Below are 27343 nucleotides of genomic sequence, written 5' to 3'. Positions count from 1 at the left end.
GTAGGAGAGAACAATGTGATTTAAGTGATGCTCGAAAATTCTGGTTAAGCCTCTATATCGCTCTTATAACAATTTTATTCGAAATATTAGAAGAACTAACAAAAACATACCATCATCAGGATCGAACTCGTCTTCATCATCGCCGTCATCATCATCATCACCATCTTCATCGTCATCTATCACTCTAGAAGATTCTGCGAGCAGCCCAAGACTGTCAGATGTATCCTGTACATTGTTTAGTCCATCTGTATCTGATTGTATACTTGGATCATGTTTAGACGTTGATGGTAAACATTCTTCTACTACAGATTTCGAAGTTCCTGGATCTTCTGTATTTTCAGATTTTGCTACATAATCTTTTGATGTTGACGGCAAACATTCTATGTTTGAAGACGTTTTTTCTATGTCTTTGTCAGGTATGGAAGTTCCCAGATTTTGTTTGACAGAGTCGCTATTTGAATTATTGTTAACTTTTTCGTCTTTTCTTAAATCTTGCTGTGAGCATTTTGTATTTTTCAAAACTTCAGATGCTATAACTTCAAGTTCATCAGGTTTTACTTCTTCTATGGGTGTAGGTTTATTAATTTCATCCTGTTTAGCCGTTATTAAAGATTCATTCGTAAATAATTCGTCATTTACATGTAAATTTTTAGACACCACTACACTATCTGTTGGTACAACATGCATTTCTTTATCTTCAGTAATAGTGTCTATTTGACTTATTTGCTCTTCTTCTTTTATAATCTTTGTATCTTCTACACTATTCAGAGGCAGAATGTCAATTTCTTTAAGATCCTGCTCACTAGCCACTACATCCGCTTCAATGTTTTCATCTACACAAGACTGTTCACTTTCTGTTTTTTTAATAAGTTCAGTTTCCATTGTATCTGGTGTTTTATACTCATCTGCTACTGAAGCATCTTGCTCAGGATCATCATGATCATCATTTTGAGCAGGTTCTATTTCTTGAATGATTTTATCTATATTAGTTGTATAAATATCCGATTCTTTCATTGACTGCTCTATACCACTTATAGCATTTTGCAGTTCCTCTTCTTCAGTTATTGGTTTGGGTTCCTCTATAGCTGTGGGAGTAGGTGCATCTTCCAGTTCTGTGTGATCATCTAAATCAATAACATCATCAGCTTCTGTTTCCGAATCAACTGTTAAAGAGACCATATTGACTGATTCTTTATCTATTTTCTTTTCTTCATCATCCAATGATTCTAATATCAAGTCACCTAGATTTGCAGCATTATCTTTAATTGAAATAGATTCACTATCATTTTTAGGACCAGTTTCTTTTATTTTAGGTTCAACATCAATTTCCTTTTTTTCTTTTATATTGTCTGAAGTTGGTTCATCAGTTGTAGATACAGTGTCTTTGTCAATTATTTCATCATCAAGGTCATCATCAGGCATAATTTTCCAACTATCAGTAAGCTCTTCATCATCGCTAAATTCAATTATTTCTTGGGTAGGTATTTCTAACATAGCATTTGGATCCTTTAAACTCTGTTTCTCTGTTGGCGATGAAATTAAATTGTTGTCCAATAGTTCCTCATTACTACTCAATTTCGTAATTTCATCTTCAATATCCTTTAACAGTTCATTCTCATCTATTTCACCTTCATCTAGTGTTGATTTATCTTTCTCTTCATCATCGTCATCCCATTTTAAAACAATGTCATCATCAAAATCACTACTTACAGATGATTTACTTTTTTCATCGCATAATTGATCTTTTAACACTTCAGAATTGTCAGTTTGTTTTATTTCATCACTCGGTGTATTGGTTCCATCACCAGTCACTGCTACAGCCGGCGTAAGATTTGCGATTGGTTGATTTGTATCTGTTTCTGTTTCATTATGCAAACCATCATCTGCAGATGGTAATAGAATTTCTTCATCACAAGAAACAGTCTTTAATTTGTCCGTAGAACTCATTGTGTGTAGCTATATAGATTGTCTAAATGTTGTTATATTATCGAAATACAAGAGAATTTACAGCTTCAACTCAAAATATAATGGTTGTACATAAACATCGTAGAGACTACAGTCACGCATAGAGGATTTATAAATATTTATCTTTAAAAACTACTGATAAACCAATAAATATAACTATTATTTGGAGCAAACGCAACTGCATCAACTGAACCACTCGTTTTCACAAATGACAATAAACATTTGACACTTGACAGCTGATAGCTATTGTAAATGAATATTGACATATTTTAATAAAAATTAAATTATTGCCATATTTTATACTTAAGGTTAAATAATTTAATGATAGGAAGGTAGGAAGAAATTAAAGTAGTAGGCCATGAATAATAATAATATGTTCGACATTTTTATTCGGTACTGCTGTCAAATATTAAAACAAATTAATAATTATTCTTAACAAAAGAGCAAGAGATTGTAAACAAAAAAAAAAAAAGAACACCTAAATAATTACTGTAGGTACTTAATCGGACAAAAAAAAAAGAAATTATGGACTTAATTTTGTTACATTTTTTCATGAATTTTGGTTATTACTTACCTACCTCCCTATTCATTACCTCGTTTAATAATCGTACGTTGAGCTATAATGAAATGCTAACAATAATGAATGCTTAGACTATGACTGTGTTGTCAGTTTTGACTTTTATCTTTTGAACTTTTGACACATGAAATATTTTGTTTGAAGAAACGAGACCGATTTCACTTTGAAAAAGTTCAAAATTACACGAAAATTCTTATCCACGATATCGTAGTGAATATAGTTTACAACTTAGTGGGACGAAGTAGTTTTTCCTAAATCTTTAATACGTTATTTTTTTTACTTCAATGTAAATCTTACAACACATAACGTTTTTATGATTTTGCTGTAAAATTTGCTTTGCAAGTGTAATAGCATACGTTGCATAATATCTATTAGAAAATAGACTATTGTGTCTTTAGTAACTTGTAAAATGAACAGCTATTTGTCGCCTCGCTGGATGGTAGGAGCCGCTGTTGTTGGTCTAGTTGGGGCAGCAGGCATGTTTCTATATGAACAGGTCTACGCAGAGAAAAAGAGAGCTATGTTAGGTGAGTACGAGAAACCAATTAGTTTTTTTTGTTTAAATACAATTCGTTTTCTTAAGTGCCAGTCTCCAGAGAATCTTAGTCTATTTATATTTAAAATATTTTTTCTATTCATGTTTCCCCCGCGCGGTCTTACACGCGGATGAAATTCGCAAGCAAAAGCAAGTATTTATTTACTCATATGTTATTCAGGTGCATAAGCTGTATCACAACCAATCATCATCAGAATCTCTTTATTTTGTCTAAACAATGAATGAATGAGTATTTTTATACTATAAATATAACATAAATAGTTTGTTTGTTTGAATACACTGATATCAGGAACAGCTGGACGGACCTTAAAATTTATGTTTGATATATTAAATATTCTTGGGAAAGGCTATGTTACATATACCACAGGTGAAGCCAGAGCTAGCCACTAGTTCCTCTATGTTGTAAGATGATTTTAATAATGTAAGATGAGATAGCAATTAACACAAATGCTATATAATTGTCTCTTTCTGTTCAAATTGAAACTTGAAACTAGGTAGTTGTATGTTACACACATCTAAATGTGTATGTTTTGTATTTATAAGTTTATATTATAACAATCCACTTAACCAAACATGAGAATATTGCAGAAAAAAAGGTGCATAAGTAAAAAAATTGTCAACACTTATGTAAAATTTGTAAATATTTGTAAATAAATTATCAAATCACAAGGCAAATAGCAAACCGGAATGTTCAAATGCCCCATTGCAGCTGCTTGTCATGGATGTTTTGGTTACTCACTTATATAGCTATATTTATATACCATAAGTTACCCAGAAATCGTGAGGCTTTTTATCTAAAAGGTATTTTAACTGAGAATGTTTCAACTGTATATGAAAACATGTACTCATAATTTTTTTTTTATTTTTAGTTTTATAGCATTGAAATTCTTTAAAAATGAGAAATTTTGAAACAATAGAAAAAACGTGGGGTGCCCCTTAGGCACATAAAACCGAAAGAGTAGAAGAAATTAGATTACTGTGGTGGGATCACGGGTAGCTGAGAGGTCAGGTGTTGCTACGGTTTGAACATACGGAATCCCCGGAATTTTTTCTATTCTTTCAAAATTTCTCACATATTCATCATGTTAATTAGTTAAAATATTTAAATCAGCATACAACAGTTGAATGCAATGTGGTTATAAATCATGTGTCATTGAAATTGAATGATTAACAATATACAATATCTAGATATAATAATTTTATGATTTTTATTGGTACTGTGTGAGCAGATAGTATAAGTAAATTTATTATACACACCACACATGGCACTTGGGTTCTAGGTCTCCTGTCCCTGAGGTTTTTGGTAACCCTAACAAGCTGCTTAGCTTCATGAAGGAGTTAGGATCGTATAAGTGTCGACTGGTCACCACTTCCTTTTTTTTACAGGCTTTTGAACACGAGTTGCAGATGACTTGCACATATTATTATTTATTATTGTTATTATAACTAACACACTGTAACAACATACTTAAATTAAATTTTCTTTATTTTCACTATAAATAAATGGCAGTAAAATGTGACGTTTACTTACCTATAGAGTAAACTTAGTATTTTGTTAGATTTCATATACTCTTGTTTATTTGTGTTACAATTTCTGGTGAACCTTTAAATGAATAGATACGGAAAAGGCAGTAGGAGCGTCTAGATTTTACCCTAAATAAAAAAAATGTGTGTGTTTTTTTCCAGTCAGTGAAGTTGCAAGGTTGGATAAGCAAGTGTCAAGCATGCGGGCGGAATTGGAAGCACTCAGGGAATTGCAGAAAGAGACGTAAGTATTTTAATTTAGCAATATATTTCAATATTATAATTTCAAACATATTTATTAACTACTATTGTCATTAATGAATGCAACTTTATCTATAAAGTTGGGTTTAAAATGGTTAAGGAAATAGAAATTAAAATGCTTTTTAACGAATTTTAAACGCGATTTGCGGAATTCCCCCTGTATGGTACTACTTAAAATAAAAAATTTATACATTAAACAAATTTTGCATATACTAATTTTTTTAACCGACTTCAAAAATACAGGAGGTTATCAATTCGACTGCATTTGTTTGTGTTTTTTCTTATGTCATCGTCTGTAATGGAGCTGGTGGGTCGCTTGATGGTAAGTGCTACCACCGCCCATGAACATTGTGAGAGGCGTAAGGTCGATTGCAATCCATTTGCAGACCTTACGCCTCTACAACTGGATTGCTGACTTCAAATTGGAAACAAATTAAGAAAGGATTAACGAGAGAAATAAACGAAAGGACTGGGAAGGGTAAGAAAAAGGATGTGGACCTCCGGCGTTTGTTACCTCATAACTTTTACAGGGTGAACCGATTTTTATGATTCTTTTTATATGTGAAAGGCTGCCATGTGTTCCTATTTAAATTTGATCTAGTTCCGACAATTTAAAGGCGGTTTAGTATTGTGTTAAAAATAATTATTTTTGTTACTTTAAATACAATTAATTTGTATTAATTAAGATTTTAAGATATTTAATTTGTATGCAGCAGCTAATTTCACATTAACTTACAATATTTCTCGCTAAATTTTATTCCAATCGAATGTTCTAGGTGCATGCATTCTACATTTTTATTTTGTTTATTGTTTTATAAAAATATATATTAAATAGACAATTAACTCCTGTTGTTAAAGAAGGAACAAAAATTTAGAAGCAATGCCAGCTAGGTAATATTTTTTTTAATGTTTATACGAAAAATTGTAATTTAATAAGTGACCAATAAGATGTATATCACATTATATTGATTTGTTATAATAGTGGAAGTAACATTTTAAAATATTCATAACTAACGGTCGTAATTTCGAATGCTCATAATTAAGATAATATGCAATACTAATTAACTGTTAAATATTTCCATGTTATTTATTTTCCTTAAATTTACACATAATTCTAAATTAATATCGATAAATAATTACGTTTTCCTCCCACGATAAAAGATTTTAAATTTTAAATTATCTTATCTCAATAGTATATTAAACAATATTAATTAACAACGTACAGGTTAGCAAATTTTTGTCCTTCTTCAATGGCGGGAGTTTAAACTATTTCAGACAAGCGCGTCGCGCGAAGCTGAAAGCGCGCGTGCGACGCGAGGTGACGCCGGCCGGTGACGTCACAGACTCCGAGTATTTCACCGATTGTCACTCTGTGGCAGGTTTGTATGAATACACGTACACGTGTTGTGGTGATCAATTTAGTCCCTTAGGGTATATACATTTTAGTAAGAAAGAAAGAAAGAAAGAAAAATTTATTCGAACCACTAATTTACAATTTAAACAAAACTTGTCAAAACAAATTTGTCATCATCGGCATTGGAGCTGGTGGGTAGCTTGCTGGTAAGCACAACCACCGCCCATGAACATTTGGGTGACGTGTATTGCCCATTGCAGATCTTACGCAACAAATGGATTTTGGATGGCCGACTTTAAATTAGAAAGGGATTTAGTAAGGATTTACAAGAGGAATAAAGGCCAGGTTAAATTTCACGCCGGTCTCCTGTGGACCCCCACACTTCCCTGGCGAGCTGGCCGAAGCGTGCTTGACGCCCCCATACCATTCCTGCCGAAGCGTGCTTGACACCCCCATAGAATACAACTAGCTGCACGCCCGGCTCCGCCCGGGTTGTCATTAATCGTAATTAAAATTATTTAAACTATCCCATCTCTCAAGTTGGATCGAACTGCACATGTTGTGCGAATTTTATTATAATCGGTTAAGTGGTTTAGGAGTCCATTGAGGACAAACATTGTGACACGAGATTTATATATATTAAGATTAATACACAAAATCACAATTGAAACAATGAAGAACAAAATAGAAATGGATAACAGAGCGGAGCCAAATGAATCGTCAGTTGTGTTGCTAAGCGTGACTCGATAATGGCTCTACTAATTTTAACGTTTCCGTTATTACACAAGGAAGGTTCTGAAGAGAGTTAACAGGTACCACAAGTGATGCTGGGGCGTACTGCTAGTTATCATAATAATTACATCACTCTTTAGGGGTCATCCATTAATAACGTCACAAGTTAAAGGGAGGGTAGGGTATCAGCGAATTGTGACGTAATGTGACAAGGAGCAGGGGCAGTCAAAACCTTTGTGTTATGACATTTTAAGATTTATCATGATTCGATGTTTGGAATCAACCAACTTGATCTAACAATCAAAACTGCTTTTTAAAATACCCGCTTAACATGGAAAATGTGTGACGTCACATGAGGAGGAGGGGAGTGAAGTCCCGTGTACTAGTGGGGTATGGGGCAGATGATGTACATCTGTTTCACTGATCGATTTTCTTTACGGACAAGTAGGTGATCAGCCTTCTGTGTCCTGCCAGACCTAGACATTTTTTTTGTGCGTCCCCAACGAGAATTGAACCCAGGACCCGTCGGTTCTACGCCCACGCGTACAAAGGAGGCGGGAGGGGCTTCTTAAAACGCGATTGGAGGGGAAGGTGTAAAAAAATGGCAAAGTTCGTGTAATTTAATGTAATTTCTAGATAATGATTTTATAATTCAAATTACATTACAATTCTAGGTACAGACATCGAGTTCGACAGCGAGGAGTTCTACGACGTGCCTTCGGACGAAGAGGACACGTTGAAAGAGTCACTCAAGAACGGTCACCTAACGTCGTCCGAAAGTCTGGAGCAGGTGATTATATAGCTTTTGTATTACTGGCTGTATGCCGCGTTTTTTACCCATTATGTTAGTATAAGGTACCCGCGGGTTACTCGCGTAGTACACGAGTAAAAAGCATTTATGCTATACGACTACAAGTCAAATTTGAATAGGTAAATGTCATATAGTGTGTTCCGAGTAAAATTATTATCTTCTACTCTAGATTTTAAAATGGAAACGAATGAGAACATTTTCTTAAAGAATACTAAAAGAATTGCGCCAATTTGTTGGAAACCCACTGACATATCCGCTAACAAAAAAAAAACATTAAATATGTCAACCTCTTTCGACATGACAATTAAAAAAAAATTATTTGGATATGTAAATAATGCAGTATGTGTAACAATGCTTATTCTATAGTCTAGTATTATGATTATAATAACAAAATTAAAAAAAAATTCTAGGATCCAGTACCAACTGCGCCTGTGAAACCACCGAGAAATGAAAGTACATAGCTGATGCGGGGGTTAATGGTGAGATTTTTTTGTATTCTTTAAGATAAAAAGTAAAACGGGACCCTTTTACAAAGACTTCGGTGTCCGTACGTCTGTCAACAGACTGTATCTCATGAACCGCGTTACTAAGACAGTTGAAATATTCAGAGGAAAGGTAGACTGTTGGCAATTTCAGAGATGATGTATTTCAATATGGTGAAGCTGCAACAGTAAATATTAAAAAATCTCGAGGTCATACATTGGATGGGTGACCAGATTTTTTTAAATTTATCTTAGTCTATTTGTAAGGTTGTGCTGAGTCCGAGTCAAACTTGTCATTGTCAGATTTTTTGTTCAAAACACATTGTATCAAATTTCAATTTAACAGACTTTAATTTTATCTCTCTTGTCACACTTGCTCTTATACGGAGTATTACGTATACTCGTATTATTTATACCGGCGATCCTAATCAGGATAATAAGATAAACGGTTGAAATTATTGTATCGTCACCGATCCTTGATAAGTGGACAAAGTTTGAATTCAATCTGTCCATTTAAAGTAGATAAAAATCGAATCTAAGAAGTCATACATATAGGTGATACTAATAAAAATGTATAAAAAATAATTTTGATAGTCCCTCCTTTTCTTTTTATATCTCTCTCTTTCCAATGATTCCGTATTGCTTTCAGATTTCAGTCATCCGTAGCTATAGTGGGAAGGTCTAGACTATTAGGTATTTGTGCCGAATGGAATATGGAAAACAATGGCTTTAACGTGAACTTGTATATTATTTTATAACTTGATTGTTCAACTAATTGGCCAAGTTGCTAAGTTGGTGCTAAGTGGGGGCTAACTTATGATAAAGATCAAACTTCATTGTTGACGCGTCTTTAACAACTTGTAACAATGTAGATATTGAAATGGATTTGTTTTGATAGGGTTTTTGTTTGGCCATATTATTACATATGTTAAAAAGTAGTAAACTACCGCCATATTGAATAGTTTCTACAGAGAAGACTCGCAGTGTTTGCACGCATACGCACGCAAATTAATATTAGCTTTTTCATAAATAAAATAGTAGACGCCCGTGACTTTATCTTCAATTGCGATAAATTTTATTAATATGAATTCAACCACGGATAAACAAAAAGGTGGACAGGCAGGAAATAAAATAAAAAAGTTTGATAAGTATTGGTCCCCATTAAAACCTTTTTTTTTCAATATATCTATTTAAAGCTTTTCTTTGTTTGTGATGTTACCTGATATAAATTAAAAAAAAAAAAATGTGCCATTTGGAAGATACTTATTTTTAGGACATGTGCTTTAAAATTTTTAGATTCTATTCGCAGTATGCAAGTATGAAATATGGATTCGTGCTTCTGTCAGTTTGACAGGTAAACCGCACCTATGATAACTGTCTTATTTATGTATTCATACAGTAAATCGAATCTGTTCTTGTTCTAATATGTGATTATAAATGTTTATCCCAGAAAATAAATCCTTTCTCTATTAAGAATTGGAATATGAATGGTGTGGATGTACCATAAGCATTTTTAGGTATTTTCAAATAAACAGTGGTTATTATAAGTCTGATTTCAATCAGCTATGTTATCTGTTTATAAAACTAGTAATTATTATCAATATATTTGATATGGTACCCAGTCTTTCAGATTTGCAATTGTCTTTTACTATGTGAGGATGCAATGAAATAACATTGAAGAGAAGACAAGAAGAATAAATTTGCCAATAAGGCCATCATTGAGGGGTCTGTTCTTATATTACTTCAACGAACCCTCTATTATGCGAATATTTCTATGATATATACCTATTGGCTATACATAGAGCATATAAACTGTCCAAAGATGTAATGATTTTTATCTAATACAATTTATTATGTGTATTTATTGTTTGTGTTTGTAAAATTAGACATAAAACTTTTAATATCATTTTTAGCTATTTATCCAATACTGATTTTAGTGAAATTGGTAAAGCCAGAAAAAAAAAATCCTTAGGCCCCATCTTAGCTTTCCATCGAGCGAGATCGTGGTCAAGCGCTTAGCTATTGCCCAATAAAAAAAACCTTAAGAAGGTTCTTCTCGAAGGTTCTTACCCTACAAAACGACATTGTTCTCTAGCTTCTAATATATTACATAGATATCCCAATAAATTATCCCTTTAATGTGGAATTGTGTAATGTTTAAAACAACCCTATAAATAGTAATAAAATGTATTAAATAACCCTTTAATTATGCTCAAAATTAAAGACGCTCAAATAATATAGTTTTGTGATGTCGAAATAGACCAAAAAGATGTAATAGGAAGGTATGGCTATTAACTCGAATATTAGTGTAGCAATGGTTAAAAATCATGTAATTGTAATATTATCATTCTATCTGTGAAGCAGATGAATTATCTATTCCCATATAATACAATATGTGATATGAGTCTATTGTTTTCTTAAATTAATCTTTGAATTATAATACCCACGATTGTCTATCACGGAATGCTTTTTTAATTTCACATTTTTACGATATATAACGTTCATAGAGAAATAGAGCTAATATTATTTATTAAAATGCATTTGATTACTCGTTTGGTGCAAAAATGTCGTGTCATCTGCTGTGATTTAAGACTGACATGGACGCAGGACCATTCCACATGCGTAGTGTTAACAATTAATGATATATAGGAGTCCATATAGACTAGAGTTTACTTGTAACAGGGCATGGAGCAATCGCTGTTTTTTTCAATTTTATCGAATACGATTCGTATGGGAGTTATGTAGAAATGCTCTAGTGTATACGCACCCTAATAATATTTTATATAGAGGGGACACTCCGTGCACGTTCGAACGTACTCCTTACACACATACACATATTTGTATATACGAATTCGAATTGGCTTCACGCACACATCCCCACGTGTACATGTGTTGAATAAATTTCGCAAGATATTTCTTCAACTATTTGTATGATATTTTAGGGCGTGACTGTGTGCGGTTGTAATATTGCGAGCCATTCGTAACTTTGTGTAAAAGCAATTAAATTTTACACTTGTTTGACAGAGTGGAATAGATAGATACAGTCGAAAATTTGCCTTCGAAATTATGAACTAACGCACATATATGTGTCTCTTTCTAACACGTATTCTGCGTCGTAAGGAAATATAATATATACTCTTCTATTTGATTTTCAGTACGCTGCCAAAATCTATATGAATATATATTATTTAAAGGCTATGTTAAAATACACTATAGTAAACAATTACGCTGTATGCGATTTTATTACCGTTATCTCTTTCTGTCGCTTAGAAACAACGTTCAAAAGAGCCAGAAGGTATGCTTTAACATACTAACATAATATATTACAAAACGGACATAAAAAGTAAAATCCAACCTACTCGTCTCATGTAGCGATAAGAGATGTTCGGTGTGTGTTGTCTTGCTCTAGTTCATGATTTTTCTAAGCGTTAGAAAAAGACAGATATACTTAATACCATATAGCTGACTCGTAACTAGAAAAAATATCGACATTCCTAAATTGAACTTAATATATGGGCTCAAAGCCATCATGTACCTATCTGTATTGCTATAATAATATAATATGATTTATGAATATGTATGTTTCTTTGTATAATGTATACTTTATTGACATAATGTTGTAAATAGACTTTAAATTGCAATTTGACACAACCGTGGCGTTACCATTTCTATTACTTTTTCTGACGAAGATATCATTTAATTTCTTTTGCCTGACTACAAAATATTGAATCCAAAAAAAATTGAGTCAATTAATATGTATGAACGTATTTAGGTCTTATATAAATTTAGTACTTATTACGAATGGAGTTAAGTTCCGTTTTGTTTGACGTAATCTTTCTTCAATTAATTTCCATTAATTCTTTTAACTATCCTGTAGACACGTGCTAGATAAAGTTATTTGTTTTCTGTCGCGTTCATGCATACATGAAATAATAAATGAGTAAAAGGAATGGAACACCTGTAAATGTATTATCAAGACATTGTTGAAATTTAAAGTTTATTTGAAGCATCATATGTAAGCATATATGACAATGTAGTGGGGACATATAGTGTGTATTTTGATTATAAATTATTTGGGACATCATGGTTTTATTTTTGTTAAAATAGAAAACAAATAAGAAATAAATGTTTTGCGAAAATTGACGGTGTTTTAATAAGAGACTGTGTTGTACAAAATAAAATGGTTTATATGCGACATCAAACGGGAGGAGGTTCTTAAAGGTTTCGATTTAACTTTTTTGGTGTATTGTCCGATTTACTCATTTCTTTTATATCAATTGAACAAAATATTCCGAAAGCAGAAGGAAAAATACTAAAACTCTTCTTATCTGATCATGAAACATGCCAGATGGAATGATATTTATTTAGTTGCTAAGGTAAATGTTTAGTATACATTTTTTTTATGGAAACCCGTGTAAATCTATAATTTTTCTGCTGGCAACTTCGAACGCGTTACAGACAACTACCATAGCAGTCACTAACTCAGTACCTACTATAAGTAGATAATAATACAGCGTATTACAATTTACTCTTTGATTTACTCTTTCTTTCGTTCCAATCATTTTGCAGAATGACCGGACCTAATAATTATAAATTGTGGTTTGTTATAAGCTATGGAAATATGCGTTCTTAAGATTTTTGTATGTTCTAAAAGATTGTATTTCAATATGACCTTGATGTTACCCGGTTCCTTTTGCATATTATGTACCTACAAATTACAGGTAAGTTTAAAAGGAACTCAAAAAGGTGGTTAACCTTGCTGGTAAAATACTATATGTTGTGCTCTTTGCTAAAAGTTCGTTATTTCGGCGGGAAAACCTTTGAGATTTTCTACATTCTTTTTTTAATGTTGTGTAAATTTCGACCACTTTTTTATGTGAACCTTATTGATTACAGAATTGATATTATTTGCCGTTTAATGCAGGATCTAATAGTTATTTATTCAATACCATAATGAGTATCGAGAGAAATGCTTCTTTAACTACTGTAAAATATTTTAACTAGAAATAATGAGCAATATTTCATCGAATTATTATTTATTGCCATGACTAGAGTATACACGTGTTAAATTAAATAACATTACAAAACAGCTACCAAAATTATGTACAAAATTATACTACATTTAGAATAATAAACTTATCTTAGAATGTAGACTTTTAATTATTACAATGAAAAAGTCTTATAAGATTTGAGATTCCATTAATTTTATATTTCGTTTGAACCCCATGTTAAAGAAAAACATAGTAAAATGTAATAAAAATTATTATTCAATTACAGAATAACACATGAAACTATATTTAGAAAACTACTACCAATCTTAGTTATATTTGTATAGATTTTCTTTCACTAAAACTTCATTAACAGATTTCTATTGCAAATATGGTCTTAAATTGCAGTCATTTAAATTATTAGATTACTTCTATATATCAGTTCCGAATTATATCAATCATGGCAACACCACACTGCAAAGAGAATGCATATAGACTGTGGTAACTATCCCTTAGACACTGTAAATAAGTCGTCAGGTGGTCTAGTGTAAGTTTGTTCGCGGCCTTCATGTATAGTACTTATGAGACCTGCAGTTGATTGCATTGTTCGTACAGAGGGCGCTTTCTTACTGTTTGGTAACGAAATTGGCGGTAAGAGCTGTTCTGAAATAAAAAAACAACAATAATTATTTTTTCTATTTGTAAACAAAACATATATATGTTTTTAGATAATTATTGTATATTTAGAAACGAAAAAAGTTGTTTAATTTCATAGCCTACCTTCGTTATTTTTCAGTTGCATAGCAACAACACTCGGTCCCTTTGCTAGTGACCAAGCTGGGACATCTCGTTTTATTGGTTCCAAAATATTTCTTTTCGACCTCATAACATTGGGTAAGTCATTCACTCCTAAACCATTCACCCCATTACTAAGCAAATCACCATCAGGTAACACTGAACAATCACTATTTGACACATCATTTTCCCGCGCTTGTAAACTGTCATCTTTTATGCTTCCATTCTGTTGACCGTTCTGAATTTTTGACATTTGATTTTCAACAGTAAATATTTCTTTTTCGTCCCTTATTTGCGGATTAATATCTTCTGAATTATTTGTTTCCGTGCTTCCTTGTTGAATTGTTCCATTGCGAGATTGAAACGAATTTATTCTTTTAGGAAGGCCGTTTAGTTTTGGCGTATCGTTTTCTGACAGAGATGGAGCAGTTGCCATGTATTGGTTGTACATATTCCCTATTAACTCTTCTGTTCTTCTGAAAAATATTAATAGTTAATTAATCGTTTAATTTTAACCATTCAAGTTGCAAGTAATTACTGAAAACATTCGTTAGATTTGTAAGACTATGTCTCCAGTCTATATTAAAAAAAGGTTCAATATAAGAATTATCTTAATAATGAATGTGTAGTGATTTCATTAAAAAACCTTATAATTTTTACTAATATAAAAATAATAGACTCATAGCATACAGGTAAATATTTACATTACATTTTGTATATTACCTCGTTAGTGGAATGATGACAGTCTGAGCAGCCCCTGTACTAGGGTGGTACGCATTTGGGCCAAAACCATCTAAAGCTGGATTGCTAGTGACCTGTCAATAGTAAAAATAAATTTAACAAATGCAGTCTTAAAATCTGAGCTACTTGTAATTGATTTTATACATAACTAGCTGCACCCGGCAAACGCTGTTCTGCCTTACTCTTATCGTTTAGTGGTATGAAAAATAGATGTTAGCCGATTCTCAGACTTACCCAATATGCTTACCAAATTTCAGAGGAATCGATCAAGCCGTTTCGGAGGAGTATAGAGACTAACATTGTGACACGAGAATTTTATATATAAGATTTATCAAAAATTTTTTATTTAAGATATTAAGATATATTTCAGTGTCAGTGAGGACGGAGACCCGTTTTCTTTCCCAGTTCATTCCTTCTTTGCAGCCGTACGTCTTTTCCTTATCCCTTTCCTAAAAGCGTGCAGCGCATACGCAGAGACACTACCTCTGCTCTGTTCACGGGCAGTGGTGATCGCTTACCATCAAGCGAACCACCAGCTCAGTTGCCCGCCTAGACATATGAAAAAGGGTTTTCTGATAGCATTATTTAATTAGTATCCATAAGTCTGTAAAAATAATACTTTTAGATTTTATTGTTGCTACCATTTATAAAAAAAATTCACAAATAAATTACCTCCATCACTCCTATTTGAGTCGTTCGCACGTGGTAGGGAAAGTTCTTATTCGCAAATACAGGCAATGTGAGCAGCTAAAATAATAAAATAAATTTATTTCTTATCTAATTTTTTCTTAATTATAGACATTTACAGTAATTGTGATAAGTGGCACCCGTTCTAGGCTGAGTTCAAAGAACTCGCCTGTGTGGACAGGCACCAGCTTCTGTCCTTACTTTAGTTTTATTAGTATGCCTTTAATTAAAATACATTATAATATAATAATATTATTGTAAATGAAAATGAAATAAAATGAAAAAAAAAAACATTCAGTTATCCATAATAACGCTCAAAAACTGTCCATAAGAAAATACTTACTACGCCTCCATTAGGCATTTTTCTAGCGATTACATTGAACATTATTCCTACAAAATAGAGTGTTAATTTAAATGAATGTTAATAACATGCAACAATGCTATATTATACACGAATGTATTATTGAGTAAAGCCAAAGTGTATTTGAAAAAATGGTAACACTAGCTGCGCCCCGCGGTTTCACCTGATTACTGAAATGAGAAAGCTGAAACGTGCTGGCAGACGTTTCAGCTTTGGCAACCTTGCGTTTTTAAAGTTTTCGAAAGAGAAAGAAGATTGACTACCTGGGCGGAGCCAGGGCGTGCAGTTAGTATATTTATTTATTTATTTCTCTCAGATTAGAAAATAAAAATTAATGTACTGTTAAAACTTACCAAAAACATTACGTGACCACAAAACGTAATAAACAAAAGTACAGCAGTTACCACGCTCTCGCGAACCCATTTATCTGAAAGTAGACAGATATATAAACAATTCATACAGTGAATGTATCACCTTCATACCTAAATACATAGTAGCAATGATACTAAAATATCACTACTTAGCATAAAACAAAGTGGCCTTCCGCCGTCCGTGTGGCTGTGTGCTTAGATCTTTAAAATTATGCAAATGATTTTGATGGTTTTTTTTTAATATATACAGTGATTCAAGAGGGAGTTTTAATATGCAAAATGGATATTACATTAAACTTCTCCGAATTTAACGCGTGCGAAGCCGCGGACAATAGCTCTTATAACTATAAATAGGATATCTGTTAAAGGCTCTGAACTCAAATTCCCAATCACACAAATTAGGACGTCGCAACATATTATAAAGAAAGTTAGACCATGTTCGTACTGAAAGGCATTCAGATATCATTGCGTTGTTATTATAAGTCCCAACTTGAAAGTTATACAGAGAAAAACGAAGACAGCGATATATAATATGGAACGTATAAGATAGAAAGAGAAACCAACTGTATCAAACTGCAGTTGCCTTAATTTGTCCTCAATAACTTGTGCATGCTGATGCGATATGCTCTTTTTATTTGTAACTAGACGCTCGTCCCGGCTCCACTCGGTAATCATGATTCCTGTTTTATCCCAAGGGAGCATTTAATCGGGATAAAAAGCATCCTATCACCCAAACAGCTCATACCCAATCTGTGTACCAAATTTCATCAAAATCCGTTCGGTTTCAGCGTGATTGACGGACAAACATCCAAACAAACAAACTTTTACATTTATAATATTAGTGTTATATCATAGTATGAACGCAACATACCTATAGTTATATAATATAATTCCGTTGCAATAAATCCTACTAATATTATGAATGCGAAAGTTTGTAATGACGTGTGTGTGTTTGTTGCTCTTTCACGCAAAAACTACTGAACCGATTGCAACGAAATTTGGTACGTAGATAGCTGGACAACTGGAATAACACATAGGCAAACTTTTTATCCCGATATTCCTACGGGATACAGATTTACGCGGGTGAAACCGCGGAGCGCAACTAGTAATCACATAAATCAATAAATTCATGGCACTTTAAAAGATTGTTATTAGGGATTATTTCTTAATGGATTAAGTTGAAAATTACACGTGTATAGTAATATGATTTTTAATAAATACGTACCAATATAAGAATTTGCGGTAAGAATAAACAGTGGGCCTGCGTAAAACCACAATGTGCCACAGATGAAAAATGGACAGTAGAACATGTTCTGAAATAAAAATTGTGTACAAATATTATTCTGTACTAGCTTTCCGCTCGCGGCTTCGCCCGCGTGGTATTCGGTTATATCGCTTTCATCTCCATATTTCAACTCCTTTTATAAATATAATCTTTTAAAATATGCAAAATTAAATGTACATTTTTCAATATTTCTGAGAGATTTTCCTAATATTTTTTTTCGTAAGAAATTTTTCCTAATAATAACAAATACAACAAAAAAAGAATTAGTGAAATCGGTCCAGCCATTTACGCGTGATGCCGTGGCCAAGGAAAACGGGTTTCATTTTTATATATATAGATGACATTTATATGTTTTTCACGGATTTTAAAAGTTATTTATTAATTTTTTTAACTTTTATCAGCGAGTGTCGTCACGGGCAGTCTGTTACCTGATTCAGTTATAGTTGTTCTAGTAGGTAATAAAAGTGAAGTCCCGTGTCCCCTAGTGGGGTATGGGGCAGATGATGTACATCCGTTTCACTGATCGATTTTCTTTAGGAACAAGTAGGTGATCAGCCTTCTGTGTCCTGCCAGACCGAGACATTTTTTTTTGTGCGTCCCCACCGGGAATCGAACCCAGGACCCCTCGGTTCTACGCTCACGCGTTAACCACTGTACCAAGGAGACGGTCAAAATCGTATTATCTTATCTGTGATAATAGATACTGTTTTAGAGCTATTCTATAAATTGTGTGAGAGAGAATTTAATAGTACATCTTAAGAAGAGAGTGTGTTTTTTTTATAATTATTCTAAAAGATAAACTCAATATCTCTATAATGGTTTACCTTTTCTGGGTATTTCCGAACAGTGAAATACGTGGAGTAAGCGAAAGCACACCAGCCCGTTATGCGTAGAAAAATTAATCCATACCCAGCTGGACTTTCGTATAAATATAAGACCTCACCCGGGTCAAATGCCTGGAAATGGAGTTATAAAATATAGTCTATTTATTTGTTAACATTAAAACATAGAAGTTAATAATGCTCCCGATTATATAAAGGAGAGATTCGTTGGATGCGTTTTGTTTAATGTCACAGCGGGCAACGGAGCGGGTGGTTCGCCTGATGGTAAGCGATCACCACCCGCGAACAGAGCCGAGGTAGTGCCGCTAGGATGCGCTGCCCGCTTTTAAGGAGTAAGGGAAAAGTAAAGGATTGACGAATAAAAAGGAATGGACTGGGACGGGTGAGGAAAAGGAAACGGCCTTTTTATCTTGTCTATAAATATATATCTTTCCTTTTTTTAGTGGGTTAATCTGACATAAACATGCCTCCGGGGAAAAGGAGCCATGGGTTATGTCGGATGCCAACTAAAACCCCAGTGTATTTCGTCGAGCGGCTTTAGTGAAGGAGTCACGGGAGCTGCTTAGTATACATTCGCGACAATATAAATCTATCCTACTATCCAACTATCCAGATATCCATATATTATTATTATTATTTTTTTTTTATGTCATAGCGGGCAGCTGAGCTGGTGGTTCACCTGGTGGTAAGCGATCACCACCGCCCATAAACATTCGCACCTCTGTGAATGCGCTGCCTGCTTTTATCGGGTAAGGGAAAAGGAAAGGATTAACGACTGGAAAGAAGGAATGGACTAGGACGGGTGAGGAAAAGGAAACGGGCCTCCGGCTCCCCCACTCACCGTACGAAACACAGTGGCATGCCACTATTTCACGCCGGTTTTCTGTGGGGGTGTGGTACTTCCCCGGTGCGAGCTGGCCCAATTCGTGCCGAAGCGTGCTCGACTCCCACAATAAATATTAAATTATTTATCTCTTTGCACTTACCTTAGCCTGATAAATAAAAAGCACAACATACGTCAGTACGTAACAGCACATAAACACAGTGAGTTTTACCGTGAAGCCCACTTTAAGTCGGCCACGCGTTATTGTATATCCCTTCGCTAATAATACCAGAAGCAGGAGGTATGTCATCTCTGATATTCCACAGAGGAATTGACCTGAAATATATAATTTAATTATTGACTAACTGCATGCCCCAGCTCCCCTGTAATAGTTGTTTAAAGCTACTTACATAACAAACTACATAAATAACAAATTTTGTTTTTAATAACTTGATCGTTTCGCAAATAAAAATGGTAATTCCTCTTTTAAATTATCACATTCGTAAAAATTTAAAAATAAAAAAACAGATTACAAAAAATAGTAGATAATAAATGCTTAATTTTATTCTTACTCCAATATGATAAAATCAAATAATAGTAAAAACTATAATAATTATGACCAAAAATGTACAAGCTAACAAAAAAAAACAATAAATTAATGTGTTAGTAGCTTCAACTCAATAGGTAATTATTGAAGTGAAACTTCTTTAGAATCGTTGTGATTTCAAACCTGATGCAACGGAAAAAAAAGACAGGCAAGAGACGCAAATACAAAAATGTGTAGAATGCAGCCGGCAAAGAATGAGACAGAAATATACATACTATTTTATTCATTCTTTTGTCGATTTACTGAAGTTTCACTTCTATCGTGTGTTAATCGCACACACACCTTTTTTTTATTTGTTATTTATTTAAATTCAAACTAAGATGCAACTTACCAATAATTTTAGAATTGGGCGCGCCCACCCCATTGCTAGCGTATCGGATGTTCGCAAGGGCTTGCATCAGAACACCGCAGTGTTGTGCTACTATCGATATCAAGAACAGCTTATACGTTGAATGCAGCAGATGTCGAGATCGCAGCTCGACACTGCACATCACTACTGCGATCATCACTATTATGTAGGCGAAGGTGTACGATAGCAGGATGGGGAGGACGTCTGTTTTTTGGAATTTAATATTTAATAAATATTATGGTAATTTCACTATATAGTATGAAACAAAGTCGCTCTCTCTGTCTCTATGTCCCTATGTATGTTGAAATCTTTAAAATTACGCAACGGATTTTGCTGGGGGTTTTTTTTAATAGATAAAGTGATTCAAGAGGAAGGTTTATATGAATAATAACATCTATTAAACTACTCCGAATAAACTCGTGTGAAGCCGCTGGTAAAAGCTAGTTGAAGCTATATAACATGGACTTTGTATTTATGCTATTAGTAGATTTTCGCCCACGACGATTTAAATCAATTACAACACAAGAAAAATTCAAAATGCTATGTTATACTAAAGAAGGTAGCGAGTAGGTTACTTACAAAACTCATCAGCTGAAAAATGTTTGTGCCAAAAATCACCATCCGGTCCGTTGGTCATGAGAAATTTGTATCTTACATCCAGACCCTGAAAGGTAGCGTAATAGTAGCATAGTAGCATTATAATCATAAACAATATAGTAACTATATAGTAGAGGAAGTCTTCAAGTATCTTAGGTTGACTGTCATCCACTGCCGCGGCAATCCATACGTCCATCCATTCCTCCAAATTTATAATATTAGTAGCATACACCAGATTCAAGAAACTTAAACGACTAAAATAGGTACAATAAACAACCCTTAGACACAGATATAATAAAACTGTTATATACCTGGTGTAACATACTACCCTTTTCTATTATACCTTAGGTATTAGGAAATAATTACCCGCAAAGAATTTTGGTAGTACTGTCAATTTAATTTTCCTCATATGATTTACTAGCTGCGCCCCGCGTTTTCACCAATGTAAGTCTGTATCACGTAGGAATATCGGGATAAAAAGTTGCCTATATGTTATTCCAGTTGTCCAGCTGTCTACGTACCAAATTTCATTGCAGTCGCTTCAGTGGTTTTTGCGTGAAAGAGCAACAAACACACACACATCCTTACAAACTTTCGCATTTATAATATTCGTAGGAAGTAGGATAGGATAACTGTTTTATTCCCATCTTCCCCAATATCAGTACTAATACATTTTTAAAATTACCTTAGGACTATCACAATTACTTATAGCAATGAACCACCATCTCTCTCTAGCGGAGCGAAATCTTCTGGAGTTGTGGCATGACACTATCATCCTCTCCGTTTCGCTGAACCCACTTTGATAGGACTCTGAGTTTAGGCGACGACGCCGGTAGCGCTCGTATAGCTCAATGGATCGTTTTATTTTGTGCTGTTATGAAATAAAATATATTTGTTATTAATTAAAATAGTATATAAGAGTGCTTTGAACTTTTTAATAGATTCTAATTTTCAATTGTGTATTTCGCTTATAGCAAGAAAGATAAATTTAAAAAGTAGTTATATAATTTAATTGCCATATATTTTATGTCATTACGTTTTTAGTTAAGTCGATTAAATAGTTAAAATATTAATAAGTACACGATTATTTTCCCGCGATTTTAGCCTTGTGAATTAATTAGGTAATATTTAAATACTTACGCCGCTGTGATTATAATTATTGTCAAACAATATCTCCACATCTTTCAACGTCTCTGTAAGGCTAGTATTTTTCACAGGGCCTATATTCTCCCATAACTCATCCTCTGGTATTACTGTCGTAGCATTAAAATCATCCGGTATCAGTTCGTACCATGTAGTAGAATTAGTGGATTTAGTAGTAACATCCATGGTAGATTTTGTTGGCGTTGTGGTAGTTTTTAGAAACTGATCGTAGTAAGCTGGATCAGATGGTAGATCATTTTTATTGGGATTGTTCTTCGGTTTTACTGTTGTTTTTACCGTGGGTTTGGGAGATGTGCTGAAAATTATAGATAACACAATTTTATATATATATGGATTGAATAGAATAATATAAAAACCGTATGAATGTTTATTTTTATTATTATTCCGGTTAGAGTAGATAGTAGTATAGTTTTCATTCCGCCTAACGCACACTGTACCTGCACCATTAAATCGATTGTAGACAAGATATTAGGCCACCTATTAAATATAGTATTTACTCTACCTCTTAGCTGCTGGCAATTCCTTGTTTGCTCTGGTGACGATGCAGCCCGAATATTCGGTATCAGGATACCAATGGGATAACTTGACTATTTGATTTTGTCCACCCTTGTTGAGTACGGCTTCGCGATCTTTACAAGTCTGTGATGTTTTCATTTATTAAACATTTTATTATTATATTATATACAATAGCACAAACAACATTGATAGAAAGATGTATAGTGTGTGTGTAAAAAGTGGCCTTATTGTTAAAGCAACTAGCTACCTACTAGGTAAAAAAAATCAAGGAAAAGACTTGCGAGACCGCGATTTGTCGCAAAGATGCGAACATATCGTATGCACGTCGTCCTGCGCGATGTCTTGTCGAAATTTAAATAGTAAGATAATGCAATAATACTTTAACAATTCACTTATTCCATATCCACAACAGTTTACATACATAATAACTTGCGTACAGTCTCGTCTCGTCTCAAAAAAAAAATTACGTTTGAAACTTCACCTCAAAAGAAATTAATTTGCACATATATACAAACCATGCTACTATGATAGACGGAGGGCCATTGCGATTCGTCATCATAATATAACAGCAAGTTTGGCGTCCCCATGTCTCTCTCAAACTCAATGAGATATTCAAACTGGCCCTCTAGCGACAGAAAGCAGAAACGGGATAGGAATGCCCAGTTCTAAAAAAAAATATTTATCTTATATAATTAATATTTATTAGATATTATTAATAGTTGTTTGAAGAAAGATTTAGTTAAAAATATAGCCTTCGTATATCTGGACTAATGTACCTACTTTTTCTATTGGAATTCTCTAAATTGTTGAAGTAAGGTTTTTACCTATTAAGTTTTGTCTACTTTTGTTGAAGAATAAGTAAAAAGTTAAAAAAAAATTTAATGATTTTTTTAATTGATGACTTCTAAATAATTTATTGTTATGTGCTGTTGTTGACGTAATTTATTGTTTTCTGCTCTATAAAGACACTAATTCAAAGCAACGCTGAATTTATTATTAAACAATTTGTGGCAGCTCAGCAAATGTCGCGGACAAATATAACCAGCCCCCACTAAAGCGGCTCGACGAAACACAGTGAGGTTTTAGTTACACGGTAGGAAACCGAGGACCCTGGGTGTCTATGGAAGATTTTCCCACGCAAAAAAGGTTAGTATAAGGCGTCCTTCTCACTTTTGTTTCAAAAAGAAGTAAGAAGGTAAATAGTAATATTTTTACAGATACTTCTATCATTTTAAATTTAAAATTGTCGACCACAGATCACATTTTAAATATTTATAACTTGTGTTTACCTCCTTTGTGTTGACTCTTCCCTCCACCCACTTCCCGACAACGATCCCTAGTGACGCAAACAGGATATTCACAAATAGACATTTCTTTAGCGCCATATCGATTAAACGATCTCTTGATTCTGTAATTACATAAGAAAATAAATAGGAAACACTTACACATATTAGTATGTAAAATTATTTTATTTATCATTACATAGTATAAAACAAAGTCGCTTTCTCTATCCCTATGTCCCTATGTATGATTAAATCTTTAAAACTACGCAACGGTGTTTGATGGATTTTTTTTTTATTCTTTAAATCTAATGAACTAATCTAAATTAACGTGTGCGAAGCCGCAGGCAAAAGCTAATACAAAATAAATTAGCAATTTATTATTTAAATATTTACTTCGATTGCATATTTTATGCTACAAAAAAGATATATTTAGCACTGTCTGTCTGTTTCTCTGGTCTTGGAGATATTGTCCTCTGTAATTATTAAGTGGCAATAAAAAATATTGTATATTTATGCTTGAGAAGCTTTAATGTTTTTAAAATAGGGACTGGTCTTTGATACATAAAATCTACTAATTTCAATTGAACATACTCACCACAGGATTTATATAATACTTTTAAAACTAGCCACTAATTAAAACTAAACTTATAAATATGAAACTTTTGACCATTAAATCAAACAAAGGAGTTTTCATATTCACTAATTTAATATTTTAACATTAGCGTTCGGCTTATTTTGATTCCTGTTTGTTTGGACGCATCGTTGCCTAGGTTACGAGTAGCGTGCATGCTATCACCTAATTCAGTGGAGTACAATGCACTCTTTCTACTAAAATATAAGAACGACATTTCTGTATGTCTGGTTGAGTGGAAGAAATCGCTACATCGCTACATAGCGATAAAGCCGCATTTTGTTTAAATAAACTCTACTAGGTTAATTGTATACAGAGCAATAAATAATTAATTAATAATATAACTACCGAAATTAAATATATTACGTGACAGACGTATTGTAAGGTATATTTTATAATTGAAATTTATTTTGTATAAGTGGTCTGTTGGGCTTCGCCCGTGGTATGATACAGCCTATAGCACTGAGAGATCAGATGCATATCCAGTCCAGTAGTAACAGGGATTAGCGCGTACAAGCAAATAACGCCTCAGCTCACTCTACTCTTTTATTATAATTAGTATAGATGTAGTATATACACAGGTAATCCAAGGTATTTAAATTGGTTTTGGCTTGGTTTGGAATATTGCGTACTTGAAAGCAAATGTAAATATGAAACACCAGGGTGGGCTGGATCGCTCGATTCGAAAATTATGACAATATCCTATCAAAAAACACGTGAAGAAACATGTCATTCGCTTGAAAAATCCTATTACTGTATAATATTATGTTGTCTGTCCCTATTGTGTACAAAACCAAAAAAGAACATATAACCTCATTAATTATAGGGAACGTCACTTAAAAACAGGAATCTTCTATTTCTATCTAATCAAGAATTCAAAACAAAGAGCAAGTCGACTGTATCTTTTGGTCTTTGATACTTAATAACTTTTACTTTTATGTTTTTTTTTTAGGTAATGATGCGTCTCATGAGGACTCATAAGTGATCAGCGTCAATCACATTTAGAACAACATAGGTTATGTAAAAATAAAACAAGAGGTACACAAGTATAATTCGTATATTTTATATATTTAAAATAATAACCATTAACAATACTTTTGATTTGGCCAAAACAAGTGAAATATAATTTATATAATTAAAAAAACACGTCCATACAGACATACTTATATCCATATTATCTTAAGCTATACTCATGCCTTACAAAAACATGAAAAAATCGACTTAAAATAAAACATATTTGCTTCAGTATAATACGTGCCAATAAATTATCAAATTACTTTGGAAGATAGTTCGTGCCAATAATGAATGGAATTAATATAATATGTCGAAACGCTTATTTTTCTACTATTTTACCACTGGTATGATAAATGCACTCTCTGAACTTCAACATTTAAAAATAATCGAATTTATAAAACTTCGAAAAAACTATTATTTGTATCTAAAAATCCAGAAATATCTATATATCCAGAATAATCTTCCACGAAGCCTGTGTAAAAGCCAAAAATAAACACAGCTAAATCATATTTTTATCCGTCTATGAGTGTGGAACATAGAAATTAGATATCTATATACAAATACATCTACATGAATGATGATACATTATTATAATTAATAAAAAAAAAATCGGAATGTAAATATATTTAAAATCGCTTTCTTCAAATTCAAGTATTTGAATATATTATTTATTATACTTAAAAACAAACACAATTAATTTCTATTATTATTCAAAAATTTAGACTCGATTTTGACCCACTTTAACGAACAGATTTAAATGATGGTGGATGGAAGTGGCAATACAATAGTTACATGAGTCAAGCGTCTTTTTATTTATTCATTTTTTAACTATATTAATTATCTTTAATATTTATTGTTCTAATCATTTAAGGCTAAAAAAAAGTAAAAAAAAATTACAAAAAACAGAACCATCCAACATTCAAGGAACTCGGTAAAAAACTACCAGCCTCAATGACTGATATAACTTAACTATCATTTCACTGCTTTTTTCCTTTTCTAATGTAAAGATTTGTATCAATGTTCCAAAAACTAAATCGTTGCTAGACATTGCACAATACAAAAAAGATTAAAAATATTTTTAATAAACAATTATTGCATAATATTAATATTTATTGGCATTCCTTTAGCATTTGCAGAGATTTCCGGAACAGCTCTTGCTGCGCGCGCGCATGCTTGATCTCCAATTCAGCTAATTCTATCAAACTGAAAAACAAATAAACAATTAATTTGCTTTATTATTGTATAAAGTTTTTTTACCTTACAATAGACAACTATTATACAATGACGCTCGAAAATTGTCCATAGCAAAATTCTGCCTACGTGACTATGAGGCAGAGTTTTTAAATGTACGTATACAATAGACTTTCAACATTACTGCTACGAAATAAGGTCTCAATTTGAATGAACTTTTTAACAACGCCGGTCGGACCATAAATTGGCGATCGTGTAATTGGTGTTTGTTTTTTTTGTCTCTTTCTCACCTCTTTCTAAACGCAGCAACCCGTCTCGTTCTGAAATCGATGAGTTCCTCCCTCGCGCGTGCTGATAGCTGTTCGAAACGCGCGCACGCCTCCGACTGCGCTTGTTCCGCCTGAATTAACGTATAAATGAATAAAGTGAATGAATGAATAGACTAAATGATTAATAAATAAATGTATGTGTAAATGCAATGTGCGCTTGGTGCTGATCGTTGCACTAAGTTTGGTGTTAAATTGGTGTGAATATGGGGTGTATGTAATTCGATTTGAAAAGGTTTTCTTAGCACTATACTAACGTATTACCCATGCTCTCACGTTCAGAACTTTTAGGTGAGTGTTGTTTAGTTGGTCTATCGCTTGAAATTTAAATGACACCAAATGGAAGGACCATTTTATACGTAATTATATAAGTAAAACTCGGTTCGCCCAATCCAAAGGTCTGAGGTAACAAACATAAAAATAAAATATACAGTGAAAAGGACGACTTCTAAAAGGGAGGATCCCGTTTATTAAAACTTGTAAACTTATCCGTTCAATTAAATATTACAC

General features: G+C 33.1%; 4 protein-coding genes across 6 annotated transcripts in view; 1 reads left to right on the top strand and 3 right to left on the bottom strand.

Moving 5' to 3' along the window:
• The window catches only part of LOC119838086 (histone-lysine N-methyltransferase eggless), a 29264-nt gene extending 27099 nt beyond the window's left edge, over positions 1-2165 (bottom strand). The window contains exon 1 of the mRNA XM_038363897.1: positions 111-2165. Coding sequence (XP_038219825.1) covers positions 111-1947 — 1837 coding nt within the window. The 5' untranslated portion in view covers positions 1948-2165. The remainder of the gene's footprint in view (positions 1-110) is intronic.
• Positions 2166-2655: 490 nt separating this feature from the next.
• Positions 2656-9577, top strand: LOC119838126. 2 transcript variants are annotated; one of them, XM_038363957.1, is made up of 7 exons: positions 2656-3069; positions 4785-4866; positions 5742-5774; positions 6159-6262; positions 7644-7759; positions 8191-8259; positions 8912-9577. In XM_038363957.1, exons 1-6 carry the CDS (start codon positions 2952-2954, stop codon positions 8239-8241), a joined length of 504 nt encoding a protein of 167 aa, XP_038219885.1. In that variant the 5' UTR covers positions 2656-2951; the 3' UTR covers positions 8242-8259; positions 8912-9577. The 2 variants fall into 2 exon arrangements, with proteins under 2 accessions (XP_038219885.1, XP_038219886.1); XM_038363958.1 differs by lacking the exon at positions 5742-5774.
• A 4178-nt stretch (positions 9578-13755) lies between these two features.
• Positions 13756-23773, bottom strand: LOC119838085 (transmembrane protein 145-like). The gene is made up of 15 exons (XM_038363896.1): positions 23678-23773; positions 22904-23053; positions 22375-22511; positions 21849-22167; positions 21394-21579; positions 20691-20775; positions 20094-20315; positions 19319-19491; positions 18315-18446; positions 17431-17518; positions 16188-16261; positions 15459-15533; positions 14769-14860; positions 14031-14521; positions 13756-13913 (listed from the first exon to the last, which is right to left on the bottom strand). The coding sequence occupies exons 1-15, from the start codon at positions 23771-23773 to the stop codon at positions 13756-13758; spliced, it is 2478 nt and encodes an 825-aa protein (XP_038219824.1).
• A 2224-nt stretch (positions 23774-25997) lies between these two features.
• LOC119838159 (sorting nexin-32) overlaps positions 25998-27343 on the bottom strand; it is an 8993-nt gene continuing 7647 nt past the window's right edge. For both annotated transcript variants that reach the window (XM_038363999.1, XM_038364000.1), the window contains 2 exons: positions 26798-26907; positions 25998-26519 (listed from right to left, as the gene is read on the bottom strand). In XM_038363999.1, coding sequence (XP_038219927.1) covers positions 26426-26519; positions 26798-26907 — 204 coding nt within the window. In that variant the 3' untranslated portion in view covers positions 25998-26425. The remainder of the gene's footprint in view (positions 26520-26797; positions 26908-27343) is intronic.

This window comes from Zerene cesonia, unplaced genomic scaffold, assembly GCF_012273895.1.
Source record: "Zerene cesonia ecotype Mississippi unplaced genomic scaffold, Zerene_cesonia_1.1 Zces_u001, whole genome shotgun sequence".
Lineage (NCBI taxonomy): Eukaryota > Metazoa > Arthropoda > Insecta > Lepidoptera > Pieridae > Zerene > Zerene cesonia.
Note: the sequence above shows the minus strand (reverse complement) of the source record. Positions and strands in the feature narration are given on the sequence as shown.